Below are 18,520 nucleotides of genomic sequence, written 5' to 3' on the forward strand. Positions count from 1 at the left end.
AACCGAATGAACATCCTCCGAGGCTGGTGATTCCATAATTTTTGCCAGGGGTTGTATATACGATAGATTATCACAAGAGAAGGCAAGGGAAAATGAATCTCTGTCGCATGTGAAAACATGAAGGGAACAAATTCATGACCTGCAACATCATAATGCAGTCCGCAACCTCACCACTAGATGATGCTAAATCCTACACACTGTAGCTTTATGTGTCAGTGGTACCACACAGCAGAAAACTTTGAAGCACAGAGTCAGGTGACAGGTCATCACGCATGTCCGACTCCCGGACAAGTACAGGTGTCACACACGTCTCCATGTCTGCTCCTACATTGTGGTCAAAATAATACAGGCCATAATTACAAAAAAATTACCACAAACTTTGGTAAATTCTCTAAATTGCTGAGAAGCCAGCAGTTCTTGCAAAATGTTTGGGGTTTGCTGTGCATATTAATGGGGTCTGCATCTGTGTTACATTGACTTAATTTGCAGGAGCATAAATGCAAGGCAGATGTAACGTGTAGTGTATTGGCAGCTTTACACTGGTATTTCTTAGGTTTGTGGTGCATATTTTCATATACTTAATTATCCCCCGCTATGAAATACAGGGGGGATATAGAGATCAACATGTCCGTCCATTTTCACTTGTTAGCACAATATTGAAAGAACCACTTGACCGATTTCATTCATATTTAGCATAAGGGTGTACTTGTGTGATCCCCAACACCAGTCTATCACGGCGAACTTGGGGCCAGTTTCAAGGTCACAGCGAAATATACAAGATATTGTCATTGCCACCCTTGTTAGCGCAATATCTCAAGAACCATTTGACCAATTTCATTCATATTTAGTGTAAGTGTGTATGTGGGAGATCCCCTGCCACTTTGTATTACTGATTTTTGGGGACCTGGCTGTTTTTTTGTATTTTTGCAATTGAATTTTTGGCACATAAGGTTAATAAAACTACATGATTTTGTTTTTCTCAATGAAAATGGGAAGTTTTAAATTTTTAACCACTTAAGTCTGAGTGTGTTCTGAGGTAAATCAGTATTGTTGTGTGCTGATCGTCAGTTTAATAATATTATTTAGCCACATTCGTTTTGCTTTTTGTTTACCCCGTCCAAAACCTGCAGTCTCGCAACCTGACAAGCGCCTCCCCTCAGCTGACAATGGTGCTGATCAGTGAATTCACCGGCAACAATTTATTACTTGGAAAAAAATTCGTGGCTTTTTATGGGACACAGTTATCCACCCGTGCCTCAGATGCTAGCAACAAAGGCCCACTGTACATCTTTGTTCAAATTCATGGCTTGAATAGTCCCTAAAAATCTTCCAAATATTTAAGGTTTACTAAAAAGGGGAGAATAATAAATAAAGAATAATACATCTACAGGATTCAGGCAACAGATTATTTACATGTCACATTTATTATAGTATGACTTAACTGTTTTCTATCATTTAAAGATTAATTTCCAAGACTATAGCGCCATCCTCTGTTGATTAGATTGACGTATAAATCACTCAGACATGAGTACGAACATGGTGTTACGCAATGCTGTCTTAATTACACCAGAACGACAAACATTCCAATTTTAGGAGGCTTTTTTAGGGGCCAGCATCTGATCTCTGCAGAGTTGATGTTCTATTCTGAGATCAGTCCTAAGAGTATTCTCATCATTCTCTCTTGAGTTGCTCTCATGTCTTGTTTTAAATAAGGGCTGTGCAGCTTTCTCCTCCCATCCTTTATTCCATTGTGTCTGTGTTGTCATGTTACAGAAAGCTACAGCATGCACTGTGAAAGTCCTATCCACCTCCCACACGGTCACAGTTTTCTTTAAGAATCAGCACTGTCATCACCAATGCCAAAGTTCATTTAGATCTTTTTTTTTTTTTTTACTTGCAACACTTTTTCTGTGTGGTTCCTTGATTCTAACAGACTAAAAGTTATTGCAAAATTGTATCAATTCCCTCATTATTTAGTCACAATTCACTTGGACTCCCCTGGTAATGACCTGAGTTGAAAGCTTCAGTGGCTGTGATTGGAGAGACTGTGCACAGAACAACTTTTGCCTGCTGCTTCACCAGTCACTGCCCCTCACTTCTCTTTTACATGTGTTTTCTCTGTGCCTCTTCATGTTGAAGCTTTGACTGCTGAGCAAAAGGCAAACGTTGTTATAGAAACTCTAATTACATTCGTTTGTAGCTCTTTCAGAGTTAGCATGGATGTCTTGGTGGCTTCCCTCGTGAGCCTCCTTCATGTAAAGTCACATTTATTTAATATACACTTGAAACCAATTGTAGACATTTGACATTCGATACCTGTTCATGAAATAATGGATAAAGGAGAACAAGGAATACCAAACACCTGGTTGTCAAATAGAACGGCAACAACAACTTGACTAATTAATCGCTAACTGGTCCCCTAAAAATGGACTTACCACATATAATAAAGTGCTGCAATGCCTGCGTTGTTCATCCATTTTGGGAGCACTTCAAGATGATAAACTCGATGACAGCTTTCAATTCATTATTTACTTTCAATTCTACACAATATACCGGTACATAATGATACCTCATTGATGTTATCCCTTTTCCAGGCCTGTGATAGTGGAGATTCCCCATTTTGGCTCGATGCGGATCCAGGAGAGGGAGCTGATCTTACTCCGCAGTGAGAACGGAGAAACCTGGAAGGAGCATCTGTATGATTGTAAGACTGATGACCTCAGTCAGCTCCTCAGCGGAATGGATGAAGGTAGCCACAGCACAAAAATAAACCCTTTTTGATTACATTCTGCTTCCCCAGTGTACTTAAAGTTTGTCTGCACCCAGATGAATACTTTAATGACAAATGAAGCAAGCCTGCAAGTGTTTGTGTTTTTAGTTTGACTTCTGGCTGGCGTGGTTCATACAGGCCTCAACATCACTTAGTTCTTTGTTGAGTTTAGGCTTCTTTTTTAATGTCTGTGTTTAGGATTTAAAATTAACTAAGACAAGTTGTATTATTTCCAATTCTAAACACAGACAAAATAAATAAGTAAATCACTCACTCATCTTTAACCACTTAGCTGGGACAGGGTCACGGGGCAACATCTCCAGCAGGGGACCCCAAACTTCCCGGGCCACATTAACCACCTCTGACTGGGGGATCCCGAGGCGTTCCCAGGCCAGTGTGGAGATAAAACCTCTCCACCTAGTCCTGGGTCTTCCTCGGGATCTCCTCCGAGCTGGTCGTGCCTAGGGAGACACCCAGAGGGTATCTTTACCAGATGACCGAACCACCTCATCTGGCTCCTTTTAACGTGAAGGAGCAGTGGCACTACTCCGAGCTCCTCACGGATAGCCAAGCTTCTCACCTTATCTCCAATGGAGACACCAATCACCCTCCTGAGGAAACCCATTTCATCCGCTTGTACCTGTGATCTAGTTCTTTTGGTCATGACCCAACCCTCATAACATAAGTGAGAGAGGGACAAAAATTGACCAGTAGATAGAGAGCTTCACCTTTTGGCTCAGCTCCCTTTTCATCACAACAGTCAGAACGAATGCAACACTGTCCCTGCTGCACCAATTCCCCAGCAGCCAATCTTACACCCCATTGTGCCCTCATACATGAACAAGACCCCAAGGTACTTGAACTCCCTACCCAGGGTAGACAATCCATCGGTTTCCTGCTGAGAACCATGGCTGCGGATTTAGAGGTGCTGATCCTCATCTCAACCTCTTCACACTCGGCTGCGAACTGATCCAGTGAGTGCTGGAGGTCACCGGCCGATGAAGCCAACAGGACCACATTATCTGTAAAAAGCAGTGATGAGACCTTGAGCCCACAAAACTGAAGATCCTCCTCCCCGACTACACCTCGATATCTTGTCTATCAATATCACAAACAGGATTGGTGACAAGGTGCAGCCCCCACCGGAAACAAGTCAGACCTCCAGCCGAGAACCCGAACACAGCTCTTGCTTTGTGAGTACAGAAATTAGATGGCCCTGAGAAGGGACCCTCTCACTTCATACTCCCTCACCACCTCCCACAGTATCCCCTAGGGCACCTGATCATGTGCCTTCTCCAGTGCCACAAAACACATGTAGACTGGGCATACTTCCAGACCCACTCCAGGTTCCTTGTGAGAGTGACGAGCTTGTTGGTTGTTCCACGGCCAGGATGGAACCCGTTTTTTCCGCTCTAATCTGAGGTTCGATTATCGGCTGAACCCTCTTTTCCAGCACCCTGGAGTAGACTTTACCAGGGAGGCTGAGTAGTGTGATGCCCCTGTAAATGGAACACAAATAAATGAATAAATTTTTTAAAAATTAGGGAAAAATATTTATCCAACAGAAATCAAATTGTTTGGACAAACGGTTTGTGTTGCACCGTGTCCACTGAAAAACTGAGGGCAGTATACTTTTCCATTCGGAAAAAACTGCTATACTAGCTGCTGAAATTGCTTATATGGCTAGCTACATTGCTAGATGTAGTAGTGCAGCTGTAGCAAGCTAGCCATTTAGCTTATCAGTCATTGTACTCTGAACATCTGTAACAATTGTCAGTATTACTAACTGTTGCATCAAAGTTGGTGATGCCTCATATTCTATGACATGATTAGGAACTAGTGTTTGGAACTGGACCTGTCTTCCTTGGTTGAGCACCTGACAAATTTTTTGAGCATGTTTTTGAGCCAAATTGGGCAATAAATGAATGCTCGGTGGACAGCCTGACGGTCCGGAGATGAGCCTGCTGTATTGTGAGTCAGGTTTCAGGCTACATTTCATCTTATCTCATGTGACCGCTTTTGTACATCATGTTTTGACAGTGCATATTTAGTATGGGCTTTTTTGTGTGTGTATCTGCGGGCATGCGGTGTGCGCTCTGCACATTTCTGTCCCCAGTAAAGTACTCAGTACTTTACTGTCTCCAGTAAAGTACCAGGGAAAGCGGGTGACTTTTTTTTTCTCTGAAATGTTTATTTATTTATTTATTTATTTCATGTGTTTGCATAATTTCCATGTGTGAGCTGTGTCCCAGTCATAGAAAGTCCAGTAAAAGGTGTTGACATTAATGCTGCCGTATGATGTCAGAATGTCGGCTGTCTGCAGAGCGTGCGTGTATGACTGAGCCACAGTGGCTGCTCAGATCTTTTCATATGGCTGTAGATTAAACTAAAAGTTAAATACAATGCAGTTTGTTTTCTTTTTGAAAATTTGCCAGAGCGGGGGGAATAAACAGCAGGCTGCCTGTGGCTGTGGGCCGGGCAGCGGAATTTCTGTACTCAATTAATGATTGCTGCGCTCAAGTCAGTCCATGAATAGCAGAAAGCAATGAATTACTCAAGCTTGGGCTTAGTCATCTCACCCTGATTAGGAACATGTGGATAAAAATAGTGTAATTAAAAAAACCTTTGGTAGCACAGTTTTTGGTATCAGCTGTCAAAATGATATTATGGTTTAAGGATTAATTTGGGAATAAGCTGAAACAGTTCAGATATTCCTCCAACACCTTTTCTTTTTCTTTTTGTATCATTTTTTTCCCCTCTGTTTTAAATAGTCCACAAAGTATCTCTGTTTGTTTACTCTGAAGTCATGTTTAATCTCGAGAGATTTTACGAGATTTCCTGTCTGAGCTGTGAATGTTCATGTGTGAAATCTGTTCGTGTGTGGTGTTGTTGTCTTTACCGTGTGGCTGAACACCACACACTATACGACCACACCTGTTAGATCCATGATTTTTTTATCTTCACATGTGTTGTCTCTCAGGTTTTGGAAACCTAAAGATAATTTTAAGATCCTGCTGTGTGAACCAGGCTTAAGTTGGAGACCTTTTGAGTGAGAGAACGTGGCTCAGCTTGTAGTTATGCTACATACTATTATGGTCAGAACACAATGTCTGTAAATCTGATTTGTAACATTTGCAGCCTCATCTCAGTCAGACTGAAGTTGCTGAACATTGATGCCTGCAAACCTGCATCTGCGTCTGTAAATTTTACATAGCACCCAATTGCTAATACCACAACATTTTGATTGAATCCAATTAATTTCATGCAGTAAATACACTTAACATGTTTTGAAAAGTAAAACATTGTCTGTGATGTCACACTTGAGCTTGATAGAACCTGTGCTCCTGACATGGAATTGTGGCTGAACTTTTTCTATAAGCACAAGCAGAAATGTGAAAATTTCTCGATGTTTAACTTGAAACCCACACTATGCAACTCTGAAAGTAGTCCTATTGTGCAGAATTCTTTCTACAGATTTTTTATGTATGTTGTTCTCATAGAAACTGAGCTGTTTCTCCAGGTTTGGAAAATAGTAGACATAAAAGATGATGAATGTCGACAGATGTAATATACTTTTGTATTTTTTTATCTCTCTAGAACTAGACAGTCCTGAGGAGCTGGAGAGAAAGAGGATCTGCCGCATCATCACCAAGGATTTCCCACAATACTTTGCTGTAATTTCTCGCATCAGGCAAGAGACAAATCAGATGGGACCAGAGGGCGGGACTCTGTGCAGCCGCAGTGTCCCATTGGTTCAGGCTTCCTTCCCTGAAGGTGCATTAACAAAGAAGATCAGAGTTGGACTGCAGGTGAGTTTAAGGATATAAATGTACGCTCTCTTTGTCTTTCTATCTTTTTTACTTACTTACTCCGTAATTCATGACAAGAGAACACTTTGGTAGTACCAGCACTTCATGTAGTTACAAAATCACACAAATAAGTTGCTTTCATGCTACCATGATTTCATTGCGTTCTTTCACCAAGGCCCAGCCGGTACCTGATGACACTGTGAAGAAAATCCTTGGTAACCGAGCAACCTTCAGCCCCATAGTTACCGTGGAGCCCAGAAGAAGGAAGTTCCACAAGCCGATTACCATGACAATTCCAGTCCCACCCCTGTCAGGGGAGGGGCTTACCAACGGCTACAAAGGAGACAGCACCCCTTGCCTCCGCCTTCTCTGTAGCATTACAGGTATGTGTGAGCACTTTACATGGGAAGGTATTTTGTCAAATGAGTTTGTTATACAGCCAGAAACAAAAATTTTGGAGGAAAAGGAATCCTGCTATCTGTCAGTGTATCTGTCCATTAATCTTGAAAGCGCAGCTCCTTCTAAGCTTTTTGTTGGATTTTAATGAAACCTCACACAGTGGTAGCACGCCATGTGAAGTCATGCATGGAGGAAACTCATTTTGGTCCAACATCTTCAAGAACAGATAACCGAGCTTTTGTTTTTAATTGACACATTATACCATATGATATTGACTTTGTAAAGTGTTAGTTTTTGATGTTGTTTTTTTTGTAAATAAAAACATATTTGCAGTTATATGAACAGAGGTTAACCAGTCACCCCACCCAGAATTACTACTACCAATGTATATACATAAAGGCTACTAGCTCTCATATGACAGTGTGGCAGTATAATTCTGTGCTTCCTCAGAGCTCTATAGTTATAGTTTTATGTTTTATGTTTTAGGAGGCACGTCCCCAGCACAGTGGGAAGACATCACAGGCACAACACCTCTCACTTTCATCAATGACTGTGTTTCCTTCACTACAAATGTTTCTGCAAGGTAAGGAGTAAATGTAACAAGATGCTTCCGTTATAACAAATACCATAGTGAGCTTCTGTATCATCCATGGAATGGAAGTCATTTCACAACCGTGTGGATTAATGTTATTGTTTTATTTATCATGTGTGCAGGTTCTGGTTGGCAGACTGCCATCAGATCCCAGAGACGGTGAGTTTGGCCACCCAGCTGTACAGGGAGCTGATCTGCGTGCCCTATATGGCCAAGTTTGTGGTGTTTGCTAAGATGAATGACCCAGTGGAGTCCAGACTGAGGTGTTTCTGTATGACCGATGATAAGGTGGACAAGACCCTGGAGCAGCAGGAGAACTTTGAAGAGGTGGCCAGGAGCAAAGACATTGAGGTTTGTATTCATACTTATCTGGATTTGGAAATTATAAGGCGAAGGCATGTCGATTACCTGAAATAATTTTAAAGATATTGACAGATAGAGCAGTTCCCACAGCACCAGAGGTGGGACGAAGTCACCATCAAGTCACTCTCAAGTCATGAATCAGCAAGTCCCAAGTCAAGTCTCAAGTCATAATGACCACCAATTGTTTGCAAGCTGACTTGAGACTTGACTTGGGACTTGCAGATTGATGACTTGACAGTGACTGCATCCCACCTCTGCATAGGACAATGTTTTGTTTTGTTTTTGGTTTTTATCTGCAGTGTACTTCAATGGTTGTTTAATTTTTGCACTTACAGAGTGTTTTAAAGCACTTATATGAAATAATTAGATATTGTTTCTATCCTTTATTGCTTCTGTTTATGATAAGAGAAAACTGCAAGAGTTTGCATACATGGTTTAATTATTGTAAATATGGTACTCCTGAAAAGGAGACCTACTCTTAAGCTAATAAATCAAATTTTATAAAACGTGACTGGGCTGGAGTGGAAATAGCTAAATGTGGGTCAGATGTAAATGAAGAAGTGGAGTTAGATTTTAATGTTTTGATTTTGTTTGAGTGAGTTAGTGAGAGTGATGGGTCACAGTTTACTGAAATTGATTTCCATAAAACATGGTGAAATAATTGGGTTTCATTTCGGGGGAGTTGATGGTCTAGTGGCTAAGGGAGGGAGGTGGTAGTCTAGTGGTTAAGTTGTTGAGCTTGAGACCAGACGATCCTTTGTTCAAATCCACACCTGACTGGAAAATCACTAAGGGCCCTTGGGAAAGGTCTTTAATACCCTATTGCTCCCAGTGAGTAGTGAGCACCTTGTATGGCAGCACCCTGACATCGGGGTGAATGTGAGGCATAATTGTAAAGCACTTTGAGCGTCTGATGCAGATGGAAAAGCGCTATATAAATGCAGTCCATTTACCATTACATTTTTGGTAGTGCAGCAGATAACTGAAACAGTCCTTCACTTGGTGATACAAGCATCAGATTTGGCATGAATGTTCTTCATAAATCAGTGTTTGAGAAAAAAGTGCGGACCACTTGAAAATCCAATATGGGGGCCAGGTAGGGGTCAGTGAAGAATTAGACAGGGGTCAAAATTTATAAATGCTCCAATCACTATCTCTGACTGAATGTTATGGGGTAAAAACAGCAAGAATGGTGACAAAGGTCAATTTCAGTTTGTACAGGAGTCAAAAAGTTAAACTTGCTCCAATTTTGGTAAAAGGTGGTGCAAATTATTGGTTGAGCTAATAGGATTAATAAATGGAATAGTTTTGACTGTGTTGAATGCTTGGTTTGCAAAGCACATATCAAACAATGTCGACGTACATTGGATTCTATGGCATGTGACATGTTACCCTGTAATGTGACAACTGAGCATGACACATGGTGCAAAGTATTCCTTTTTAAAACTATTAACTAAAACTATTTTAAAACTATTAACTCAGCCAATAATTTGCATCACATTTTACAAAGATTGGAGCAACTTTAACTTTTGACCCCTGTACAAACTGAAATTGATCTTTGTCACCATTCTTGCTGTTTTTACCCCATAACGTCATAACATTCAGTCATAGATCGTCCAAACTATACACTTTTGAAATCTTTGTGATCAGACACATAATGTGGTATAGCTTTCAATATGATTTGGAGCATTTTTATGTTTTGACCCCTGTGCAATTCTTCATTGATTCACCTGGCCACCATATTGGATTTTCAAGTGGCCCATACTTTTTTCTCAAACACAGATTTATGAAGAACATTCATGCCAAATCTGATACTTGTATCACAAAGTGAACAATTCTGGCCAAAAATCAAACTTATCTGCTCCACTATGGGGAGAAGATGTGTATTTTGGAATTTTGTGAGGAGCATTGAACAACAGATATACTTCTGAGTATAACAAAGTAAAAATTTTTGGCAATGTACTTTATTTCATCTATGTGTGCACACTTTCTAAAGAGAAATGTTTTTCATTTGGCAGATGTACTTTATAATTTGAAAGGGTGGGAGCAGTGCAGCAAGAGTCAGTATTAATCATCAACTTTACTGCACTGTAAATTCAAACATCTTGAGTTTAATTGAAAAAGTTTTGAAAGCTATTACTCATACTTTACCCAAGTAAACGTTGAAATAAAATCTAGTTAAAGTGAATAAACAGAACAGTTTTGTTGTGTGGTGCTGAAATATATGGTTGCATTGAATGAAAATGCAACAAAATTACAAGAAGCTGTAAGAGAGCATGATGAGCATCACAGTCATACTTGAACCACTTACTGTTTGTAAGCTTTCTTTATATTTACAATATGTACCAGATTTTACCATCAGTAAAGTAAATTTGGTAACTGTTGGCAAAAGCCGTCTTCACCTTGCAGTTTGATGCATTTTATTGCTGCGCGTCAGTGTCGGCCATACCTTTTTAATCTGTTTGCTCAGGTTCTTGAGGGAAGGCCCATCTATGTGGATTGCTATGGAAACTTGGCTCCTCTGACCAAAGCCGGCCAGCAGTTAGTTCTCAACTTCTACGCTTTCAAGGAGAATCGTTTGCCCTTCTGTGTCAAGGTATTCTAACACCAGCCTCCCTACACCTCCTCCTCAGGCTGCAAGTTTCAGATTTCAGATTTATTTAGATCCCCATTGAGACTCTGCAATAACGGCAGCTACACTCTCTAAAGCATACAGAACCATACCTACAATCTTTGAAGCATACAGAAATCATACATTTTAAAACACCTTTATTTTCATTGAGACCCTCTGTTTTAAGGTCTGGAAACCCCTGTATAATACAGTCTTCATTTTAATGACACGTATCTTCCAAAATACATATCGTTTTGCTGTGTAGTGCTGAAATATATGGTTGTATTGAAGGAAAATATAGCAAAATTACCAGGAACTTGTAAGAGAATGTGTAAAAGTTTGCAGATACACAGCCATAAAGGAATCATTTAAAAACTGCAATGTTTGGTTGATTCTCTCCAGGTTAGAGACCCCAGCCAAGAACCTTGTGGGCGTCTGACGTTCCTCAGAGAGTGTAAGTCAGCAAAAGGCCTTCCACAAACTGCTGTCTGCAACCTGAACATCACACTTCCACAGCTGAAAAAGGTAAGGTAGCATGAACTCCATTCTCTGTTGTCACTTCCATAACCACACTCATGGTTAGGGTAGTTAGGATTAAGGATACGACTGATTTAAAACATAGAAGTCTTTGGGCCAAACTACTGCCACTGTGTCTTTTATCTGTTTAATCTCCTCTCCGTGTATATTGGTTTTCTGTGTAGTGGATTCTCGTAATTGGCTTTCATTTCCTAACGACTTTTGATTTGGACAACATGCTTTTGGCTGATGGCTTTTGCACAAAAGCCTATTTTGGTGATCAGGCTGGCTTACATTGTGGCTTGAGTTTGTTTGCTGTTTTTGCTTGGGTGCTTTTGTTTTATACTTTCCTTGGTGTTTTTTGTTTTTTCTTTTCCTTTGCAAACTTTGCAGCAGTGGCTTGTTTTCTGAGTTGGACCGCCTGTCAATCACTCCTTTTTCACTCCCTGATGTTTCTTTTCCCCCTGCTTTCCATTATGTTACTCCCCTTGTCTCTGCAATGCATCTTGGGAACCAGGAAGTGGAGTCAGATGCTGAGGATGAGGTAAAACTACACCCTTCCCATCATGTGCTGTCCTCTGTGCAAAAAGTAGAGTGGCTCTGCTCTGCTTATCATGGCCTTTTTTCTATTTTCTTTTTTTTCTCTCTCTCTCTTTTTGCTTCTTCAAGGGCAGTATGAGCTGTCCTTGTGCGAAGCAGCCTTTAGCTGCTCAGTTTTGCATGACGTGTTACAACATGAAGAAATTTGGTTTTTGTCTTATCTCTATTCCTTGCTATCTACAACATGGTACAAATGATTTTAGATTGAACATACTCGGTACATATTCGCTACAAGTTGTTCTAAACGGTATCAAACGTAATATTTTAAAAAATCCACTTTTAAATACTCATTAATTTGTCATATTTTGTCTTTTAGTAATGAACAAATGAATTTGTGATCATGCTTGGCGTAGCAACCATTAGTAAAAGCAGTATGAAGTATAGTTGACCAGAATTGGGCATTGATGTTCCATGAAACCTGATAACACATTGTAATAAAGGAGAATTTGCCGTGTCATAAAGCAAAGATGAGTATGGGCTTTCGATTGTTAATGTTCGTACTCTGGTTACAGATTAGTGAGATCTTACTGTAAGATGGTTCTGAATGGTGTTGATTTGGCAGCACCGTGTTGTATGGGCTGATTTAGAACTGATAGGATTTTGTGTTGTTTGATATTGTTGCAGACCGAAAAGCCAGACCGACGTCATACCTTTGCATCCCTAGCCTTACGTAAGCGCTACAGCTATCTGGCCGAGTCTGCACCGAGTGAGTTTAACATTCTTACTAACAACCCCTTTGGAAGTCTTTGATAAACATTAACCCACGAAGTGTGTCATTAATATAAAGATGTAATGTAGTAAATGCATAATTCTCATCCTACATGACATGCACTGTGCACATGCTTGTTTGCAACATGGTACATATGTTTGCATGGATTGAAGGGAGTTTTTAAGTTTCTGTGCTCTGCTTGCCCACATTGATCTGTAAGTCTTCTAGATTTTCTTGGTTTGCACTGGTGAGTTTTGGAAATCCAATATTTTATTTTAAATTTTCTTTGACTTTCCAACACAATGTTAATAGGCATGTGCAAAAGGGGTCAAAGGAAATTTTAGATTTTATTTTTCTCCGTATGCCATTTTATCACTTGATTTAAAGCTTGTTTCTGCTTTGTGATGACGTTGCAACCTTTTATGGAACAAAATGCATGTCAGGAGGTTTTGTTTGGCTTTCTTTCAGATGTTTAAATTTTTCACATTTTCTGCTTGTTGCCAAATAATAATATTGTCAGACAAAAATGGACAAAAGCATAGTCTTGGAAAACACCTTTTGTCACATTTATTTTATTGTATACAAAAGAAAAATGAAAACTTTTTTCATTTTCCAATGGCTTTGTTGTTTCATAGTGTCCAAATTGTCTCATGAGAATCATTGAATATCTAAATTTTGGACCAAACAGATAAAAGGCACTCATCATGCAGAATAAGATTAGAGCCAGAATCCATGTGCTGATGGTAGAACATCTGAAGTCTAAAGAAGAAGCTGTATATATGTTAATCCTCATGCATTTGTCTGGCCATTTTTCTGTTATGACTGGTTACTCTGTGCCATTTTTTTTCCTTGCTGCTCTTGGTGCTTCATTCAGTTTCTTCATTCATATTGCTGCTTTTTGAATTAATGTGGCTCCTGAAACACACAGGAACACATTTGTCATTATAATTCCATCTTCTGCCAGTATTCAAATATTTAATAAAAATACTGCTTTTCCTTCTTTGATACCAGGACTACGTCACTGACCAATTCTTCCTCCTCTGGTGTCTTCTTTTTTTTTTTTCATATATTTTATTCCTTTTCCTTCCCCAACACAATTTTCTGTTTCCTTTATCATGTTGTTTTCTTCTTATTTACCATCATTATTTCTACAAATTCACCTGAAGAAACAACAGTTGAACGAAGCGCAACAGCAAGAACACTGCCTGCTGGTTACCCTCACAAATCTGTCTTTCCAGCCAGACCTTACGCGCCATGGGCGACTGCTCCTATTACCATCTCTGGTGAAACAAGACACATCGGACTGGGGGGTTCCCTCAACTATACCAATTCACCGGAAGTCTCACCAGTTACTACTTCACTGAAATCAAACTGGCCCCTGTCGTCCACATCTGTTGCTTGTTCTACTCCTCTTAAATCCACTGCGGGAACTCCAGCACCAGCACAACCCCTGTCATCTCCAGTTAAATCCGTTAGCAACACAGCACCTTCATCCCCCATTAGGTCTTACAGGACTATGCCTTCACCAGTTAAAACAGTTGTTCAGCAGGGCCAGTTCCCTGTTCATAGTCCTGACAACCTGTTGCCTTCTGGAAGTCCATCTAAATCTCATACAGATCTGGGTTCTATTAAACCCCGTGCATCTGCTTACATTTCACAGGCTTCTCCACTTCATGCATTACCCAATGGTTCTGTGCGAGAAAGGTCATCATATCCTAGTTTGCCAGCATCACCAAAGACATCTTTCAACATGTACAACTTAAGCATGCCTTTTAAAACTGCTCTAGGGTCCACGGTTGACACAGATGGTGGTACGCCAAACATCTCAAGTCTGTCATCTATGAAAACCACTGTAGAGTCAACACTATCACCCCGAGGAGGGAGGTCATCTCGCTCATCTGTCTCTTCGACTGGCCAGACCACCATTGCTTCCTCAGAACTATCCATGATGAATGGATCAGCCTCACCAATTAAATATCTATCCTCCTCCTCCCCATCTTCTCACCTTCTTTCAGAGAGGAGTAGCAGCCTTCAGGAGAGGATTCAGGCCACCACACAGGCAGCAACCTCGAGTGTCAGTGCAGCTGTAAATGAAGCTATAGACTCATATTCTGTGTCTGGTTATGGTATACTTAAATCACTGCCCTCCACGCATAGAGCTGCAACAGCCAGCTCCACTTATGGCTCCTATAACTCTGTAGCGGCTTCCTCCAGCTTGGCAGTTTCATCTCATACAATGACTGTACCCGTATTTTCATTTGTCAGCGCCACCTCTGACAAACCAGGCCCAGGTTCTCTCAAAATGGCATTGCCTGATCTAGCTCATGCCCCACCCTCTTCACTGCCATCTTGTGTTACTGCATCTAAAATTAAATCCCAGTTGAAATCACCTCCTTTCATCACGCCACCAGTCATCCACCCAAGTGCAGCTTCCAACCAAGAAATACTCAAAGATGTGGCAGACATGAAAGAGGACCTAATCAGAATGACAGCAATCCTCCAAACAGACACACAGACAGCAGCTAAGACTGTCCAGACATCACAAGCTTGCACCCCTAAAGAAACCAGGTTAGAAGATGAGGAACCGTATACCTTAGTAGAGAAAGTGAAAGAAGATTTGGAGAAAGTCAGTGAGATACTACAAAAGGATATCTTGAGGGATTGTAAGGCTGTCACATTAAAAGACAGAATATCGGAGGATGAATGGGAAGAGTTTTCCAAAGATGAGATTGAAGAGGCACAGAGATGTGCATCAGAGGATGACTGGGTACAGTTTTCCAAAGATGAGATTGAAGAAGCACAGCGAAGTGTTCTCCCTGATTATTACCGTCTCTTTGATGAAAACACTCTCCTGCTCAAACCCCAGTCCATGTCACCTGAGGTAGACTTGGCTACGGTTGTGGATTTTTTAACAAATAACATTGGTGCTAGCTCTCTCTCCAAAATGGCAGAGTTGAAATCTAGGTATGAGGAGGAGATGAAAAGAGAAGGGGAAGGGGACGAGAAACAGAAACGTATTCTTAAGCCATCAATGTCAATACAAGAGCACAAACTCAAAATGCCACCACCAGTCTCAGGCATGCACACTTCTCCTTCAGAGAAGGACCTCAGCAAACTTGCTGAAACATATCAAGGCGCAGAAACTACTTTGGAATCTCCTGAGGACCTGTCTCATGAGCAGGATAAGAGTCCCCTGTCAGACAGTGGATTTGAAACGAGGAGTGAAAAGACTCCCTCTGCTCCTCAGAGTGCAGAAAGCACAGGACCAAAACCTTTGTTTACAGACTTACCCATTCCTCCCTGTGTAACAGAGAACCTCACTGATGTGGTCCAAGTCGGGAACTATGAGCAGCCCGATGAGCCTCATGGTCCTTTGCATATAGAAGAGGTTGCATCTCTTAGTGAGCCAGGTGGAGCTCCATCTAGCTTTCAACCATCTTTAGAAATGAAGATGACAGAAGATATGTTGAACAAAAGCATGTGTCTTAAAGGAGACACCCATATTACGACTACTACTAGAATGGTCTATCACAAGCCCCATCTAAGTGATGGTGCAGAGATGATCGAAGAAGCTATGTCAGTTAGAGATATAATGAAAGCTTTCCAGTCAGGTAGGGATCCATCTCATGAACTATCGGGCCTTTTTGAACACAAAGCAAGCCAGGATTCTCTCAAAGGTGATGAGTTGACACCTAGATTTCTTGACAGAGACATTAAAACCAAACCAAAAGTGGAAAGAATAATCGAAGTTCACATTGAAAAGGGCCACAGCACAGCAGAACCAACCGAGGTCATTATCAGAGAAACAAAGAAACACCCAGAACTCTATGTCTATAAAGGGGAATGTGGTATTAAGGAACTTGATTATGAGGAGGTCCAGCAGGAGGAAGAGGAGCTTATGGCAGAAGAATGTCTGCCTTCATTCTTGGAAACATCACGTGTTAACACCCCGGTATCACAGGAAGAGGACAGCCGCCCAAGTTCTGCCCAGCTGATAGCAGATGACTCGTATAAGGCGCTGAAACTATTGAGTCAGCAGTCTATAGAGTACTGTGATGATGAGCTCTCAGAGATCAGAGGAGAGTCATATAGGTTTGCTGAGAAAATGCTGTTCTCTGAGAAACTGGATGTGTCACCACTGTCTCATTCTGATACAGAGGATTCGGCAGTGATAACTGACAAAACCCACCATCTAAATGCTGAGGGGACTGGTAATCGTAGTACAGAGAACACAAGCCAGCAGTATGGGAGCCCCAAAAGAGAGTTTGTGTATAAGTCATCAAAAGATGGTTCTCCTAAATCAGGCAAATTTTTACACAGGGATGAACAGTCTCAGTTTGATAACGTGACAGTCCTCCATTACTCCTCAGAACAGGGCAGCCCAAAACATGCAGTTTGGATGCGATTCACTGAGGATAAACACGACAAGAGCAGGGATAAGCTCCTTTATGAGGATAGAGTGGATCAAACTGTAAAGGAAGCGGAAGAAAAACTCAGTGAGGTTTCACAGTTCTTTCGTGATAAAACAGAAAAGCTCAATGATGAACTGCAGTCCCCTGAAAAGAAGCCTATAAGACAACAGCCAAAAGAAACTAGGTCTTGGCCTAGCTCAGCCTGCAGTAGCCCTGAGAAATCACAGCAGAAACCTAAGACTGAAGTAGAGGGTTTAGGCAAAAGCAAGCTCAAGGAACCTTCTGTTGGCAAACTATTTAGCAATACTGTGAATGAAAAGAAAAGCTTAGTTTACCATGCGTCCTGAAAGGAACCTGCTCGCTCATCTCAGTGAGGATAATATTAACAAAAAACTAAGACCAATGAACTGGCCCCTATTGTTCAGATCATGTAAAATCAACCAGCCAAAGTCAGTGCTGTAAGGATGAAGTTGAATCTGAGGCTCAGAAACAAAGCCAAGTAGTCCAACCAAATTCCTCCACCAGTGCAGCCAAAACCTTCAATAAAGAACTACAGGAAGCAAGCTTCCAGTTTATCAGTCTTTGTCAAGCAGAAAAGCAACAAGAGCAGAAGAAGAAGGAAGCCCAAAAAAAGATTTCGAGAAAGACAAACGTATGGAACAGCCAGTAAATCTTCATTGATACCATCATTATCTAAAGCCCCAAAACATACAGGAGACATAATGCCAACAAAAACCTTCCAGAGGACTACCTTACAGAGACAGAAGAGTGAAACTGATATTGACAAACCAATTTCCAAAGGAACAGATGACAGTACTAATTGTCCTCAGGAAACCAAAGAAAGCAGTAAAGGTAGGAAAATTCAGGCGTATCCATCTGGCACCATGGCAGAGAAAGCTGGAGATGCAAAGAGTTATCAAGAAGTGGCAAAAGGTGAACCTGGATCCAAAGATGTAACTGCTGTGGTATCAAGAAAAGATGAACTACTAAACATAAACCTAAGAAAAACAACTGAAACTTTGAGGGCGGTATGTTCTACTCTAGATAATGACCCCACAAAGAAACAGACAATAATCAAACCGTCCCAGATACCGACGTTATCTAAGAACAGAATGCAGACAAAGCTTGACATAATCCCGACAAAAACAGAGATAAATCAGACACCTGAAATTCTAGACAATGTATCCAAAGATTCAAACTCAAATAACCTCCCGAGCCCAATAGAAATGCTAGACCAAATCATAACCCCTCCTGTTGCTATAACAACCAAAGAAAACTTTAAAGGCATTAAAACATTACCTGTTTATGTTGGTCTCCAAGTAGGCAGGCAGGCTGAGAGAGAAGCCAAAGGGGCATTGTACACAGTCAAGCAGAAATCTAACTCGCCATTAAGTCCCATAAGCCCAGATGATGACACACTAGAACAGGTCTCCTTCATAGATAGTTCAGGGAAAAGCCCTCTAACACCAGAGACCCCCAGCTCAGAGGAGGTGAGCTATGACCTCACATCCAGGACACCTAATGGATTTATGGGCTTCATGCCAGGGAACCCCAGCCCTATCATGGAGGTATCTGAGGAATCAGAGGAAGATGATCAAAGCAAAGCTGTTTTCTCTTTTAAAGACGCCCTGCCAGAAAGCAAAAGTTGTGTTCATACCACTGAAGCAGACATTATTAATGCCAATGATAATAAGTGGGAACCCATAGTTAATGATAACCAAATGGAATTAAAAACTGAA

The 18,520-nt window shown here is 41.0% G+C and overlaps 1 protein-coding gene across 13 annotated transcripts in view; it reads left to right on the forward strand.

The window, feature by feature from the left end:
- Positions 1–18,520, forward strand: part of LOC117531578 (ankyrin-3-like) — a 233,287-nt gene that overhangs the window by 184,065 nt on the left and 30,702 nt on the right. For 5 of the 13 annotated variants that reach the window (XM_034194698.1, XM_034194701.1, XM_034194702.1 and 2 more), the window contains 8 exons: positions 2,595–2,749; positions 6,368–6,579; positions 6,755–6,962; positions 7,465–7,561; positions 7,693–7,921; positions 10,404–10,529; positions 10,947–11,069; positions 12,285–12,366. In XM_034194698.1, coding sequence (XP_034050589.1) covers positions 2,595–2,749; positions 6,368–6,579; positions 6,755–6,962; positions 7,465–7,561; positions 7,693–7,921; positions 10,404–10,529; positions 10,947–11,069; positions 12,285–12,366 — 1,232 coding nt within the window. Of the gene's footprint in view, positions 1–2,594; positions 2,750–6,367; positions 6,580–6,754; positions 6,963–7,464; positions 7,562–7,692; positions 7,922–10,403; positions 10,530–10,946; positions 11,070–11,577; positions 11,605–12,284; positions 12,367–13,535; positions 17,483–18,520 lie in introns of those variants that run through there. The other 8 variants (XM_034194706.1, XM_034194709.1, XM_034194697.1 and 5 more) reach the window with 5 other exon arrangements.

This window comes from Thalassophryne amazonica, chromosome 18 (genome assembly GCF_902500255.1).
Source record: "Thalassophryne amazonica chromosome 18, fThaAma1.1, whole genome shotgun sequence".
Classification (NCBI taxonomy): Eukaryota; Metazoa; Chordata; class Actinopteri; order Batrachoidiformes; family Batrachoididae; genus Thalassophryne; species Thalassophryne amazonica.